The 2,457-nt window shown below is 50.4% G+C and overlaps 1 protein-coding gene across 1 annotated transcript; it reads left to right on the top strand.

Annotated features, from left to right (window-relative positions):
• Position 1: 1 nt before the first annotated feature.
• LOC106733133 (hepatocyte nuclear factor 3-beta) lies at positions 2–1,075 on the top strand (the record flags this gene model as incomplete). The annotated part of the gene is made up of 1 exon (XM_014582167.2): positions 2–1,075. A coding segment is annotated over one exon (411 nt), but the record flags the coding sequence as incomplete, so codon positions are not given.
• Between the last annotated feature and the right edge of the window lie 1,382 nt (positions 1,076–2,457).

Here is a 2,457-nt window from a genome sequence, read left to right on the forward strand (position 1 = left end):
GCTGAAGGGGCCGCCGGCTGGGGCGCTGAGTCCCCCGGAGCCCGCACCCTCGCCTGGGCAGCAACAGCAAGCCGCCGCGCACCTGCTGGGCCCGCCCCACCACCCGGGCCTGCCACCTGAGGCCCACCTGAAGCCCGAGCACCACTACGCCTTCAACCACCCCTTCTCCATCAACAACCTCATGTCCTCGGAGCAGCAGCACCACCACAGCCACCACCACCACCAGCCCCACAAAATGGACCTCAAGGCCTACGAACAGGTGATGCACTACCCGGGCTACGGCTCCCCCATGCCCGGCAGCCTGGCCATGGGCCCCGTCACGAACAAAACGGGTCTGGACGCCTCGCCCCTGACTGCAGACACCTCCTACTACCAGGGGGTGTACTCCCGACCCATTATGAACTCCTCTTAAGAAGACAGCTTCAGGCCCGGCTAGCTCTAGCAGCCCGGGACCAGGACAAGAGAGAGAGGAAGTGGGGTCCAGATTCAGGGAGGGGGTGCTTGACAGCTGCGAGGGAGAAGAACTCCATTACACACCCACCCTCAGGACAGCAGTCTCCCATCAGCCTTTGCAGCCCTTCCCTCCCAAACAGATGGGCCACACCAATACCTATCATTCTACATAAGGAGGGACAGGGGAAAATATAAAGAAAAAAAAAAAAACCTTCCAGCTTCCACTACTGTGTAGACTCCTGCTTCTTTAAGCACCTGCAGATTCTGGGTTTTTTGTTGTTGTTGTTCTCCATCGCTGTTGTTGCAGGGAAGTCTTACTTTTGAAAAAGAAACTTTTGTGAGTGGCTCAGTGTCAAACCATGTAGTTTTAACAGAGAACCAGACGGTTGTACTATTGTTAACGAGAGAAAAAAATAATGTAAGGGTCTGTTGTAAACGACCAAGGAAAACAAACAAAAAAAATGCATTCCCATTCTCCACACGGTGAAATCCAGGTCTCGGGTCTGATTAATTTATGGTTTCTTCGTGCTTTATTTATGGTTTATAAATGTGTATTCTGGCCACAAGGGCCAGAGTTTCACGGATCTATATTAAAGTGTTATTACTGGTTTTATCTCTTGAATCTCTTCTTCAAGATTTTTTCCTTTGCCTGACTTAATAAATAAACAGGTCTGTAAGTTATTTTAATGAGAGAAGGAGACTCTGACTGGTTGCAGGTTTTATTTAGAACGGGGGGGGGGGCAACACCTTAATATTCAACTTTCAGACATAGCAAAACTGAACACATTTTACAGTGACACACAGCCCAGATCCTGGAACCCTGTAGCTGACATTTCACTGCACTTGCTCATCACAGATCTGTCCCTGCAGCCACACCTCCTAGGTCAGTCTGTCTTCCTGCTCTCAACTGTATTCCAGAGTAAATTGCAGACACCAGATCTGCTCCCTTGAAACACTTCCTCAAGTAGAACTTAAAATTGTTTGTGGTCATTTTTTTAATGTTGATGTTAACTTTACACCCAGATGCCAGGTGGACCGTTCTAACAGGATGACTTACATCCAGGAGAAAACCACTCTGAGCATAACTTCATTTTCCACCTGGGCTGTTTGAAGACGCCTTGGTATGGAGGCCTCTTGAACCCCAAGGCTGACTTCCCCAGGGAGGGAGACATCTGGATTTGACACACGTGTGCTGTATTTCGGATCTTAGGCCTTTCTTCAAATCATGGAGCCCAGATTGGAGTTGTCAGCTCCTGGTTCGGTCCTTTGTTTTTACCTGGCCTTGCCGGTACCCCTTACCCTCCTGTGGAACTGGAACTCTGTGGGGATCCTGCAGCCTCCATCCTCTGTCTACACTCCACTGCCCCTATGCAGGTATTCTGCCTGACCATGGCAAGAGCACTGAGCCCCCCCCCTCCCCCGCCAAGATGTTTTCCTGGAATTAGTTTTAAATGTACACCTCAGAGTGACAATCCAAATCTCCTTTTAAAAAAGAAGATTTTGGGAACCAGCAGTTAGCGTAATGGCTATGTCGCTGGATTCCCACGTAGTCGACCGCGGTTCGTGTCCCGGACCCGGTGGCTTAAAACTCATGCCGGGCGCGTGTGCGTGCGTGCCCAAGATCCCAAGAGGAGAATGGAGGAGAAGGGATTGTGGCGTGACCATCCCCCCTGGGGGGTGATTTCTCGCTTTCTGTCTCTATGTCTCTCTCTGTCTGTCTGGTGAGCGCACGTGCCCTACAGTGAAAATCTCTAAAAAAAAAAGAAGATTTTGGGGGGAGTGAGGTAAAGGTAAGAAACACCCCAAAAGACCCCACCTGGCTTGCCCACCAATCCAGGCAGTGCAGAAGCCCCAGTGTCTCCGGATTCCTCCCTCTGTCTCCCAAACCCAGCACTCTTGCAAAGCGTCCTGTGAGCCCAGGAGGCCAGGATGGCAAAACTATGATGGCCGAACTGAGGAGAAATGGGCCAAAAAAAAAAAAAAAAAGAGCTTGAAAGTATTAAA

The sequence above is a fragment of the Tupaia chinensis genome, unplaced genomic scaffold (genome assembly GCF_000334495.1).
Source record: "Tupaia chinensis unplaced genomic scaffold, TupChi_1.0 Scaffold142716_1, whole genome shotgun sequence".
NCBI lineage: Eukaryota > Metazoa > Chordata > Mammalia > Scandentia > Tupaiidae > Tupaia > Tupaia belangeri.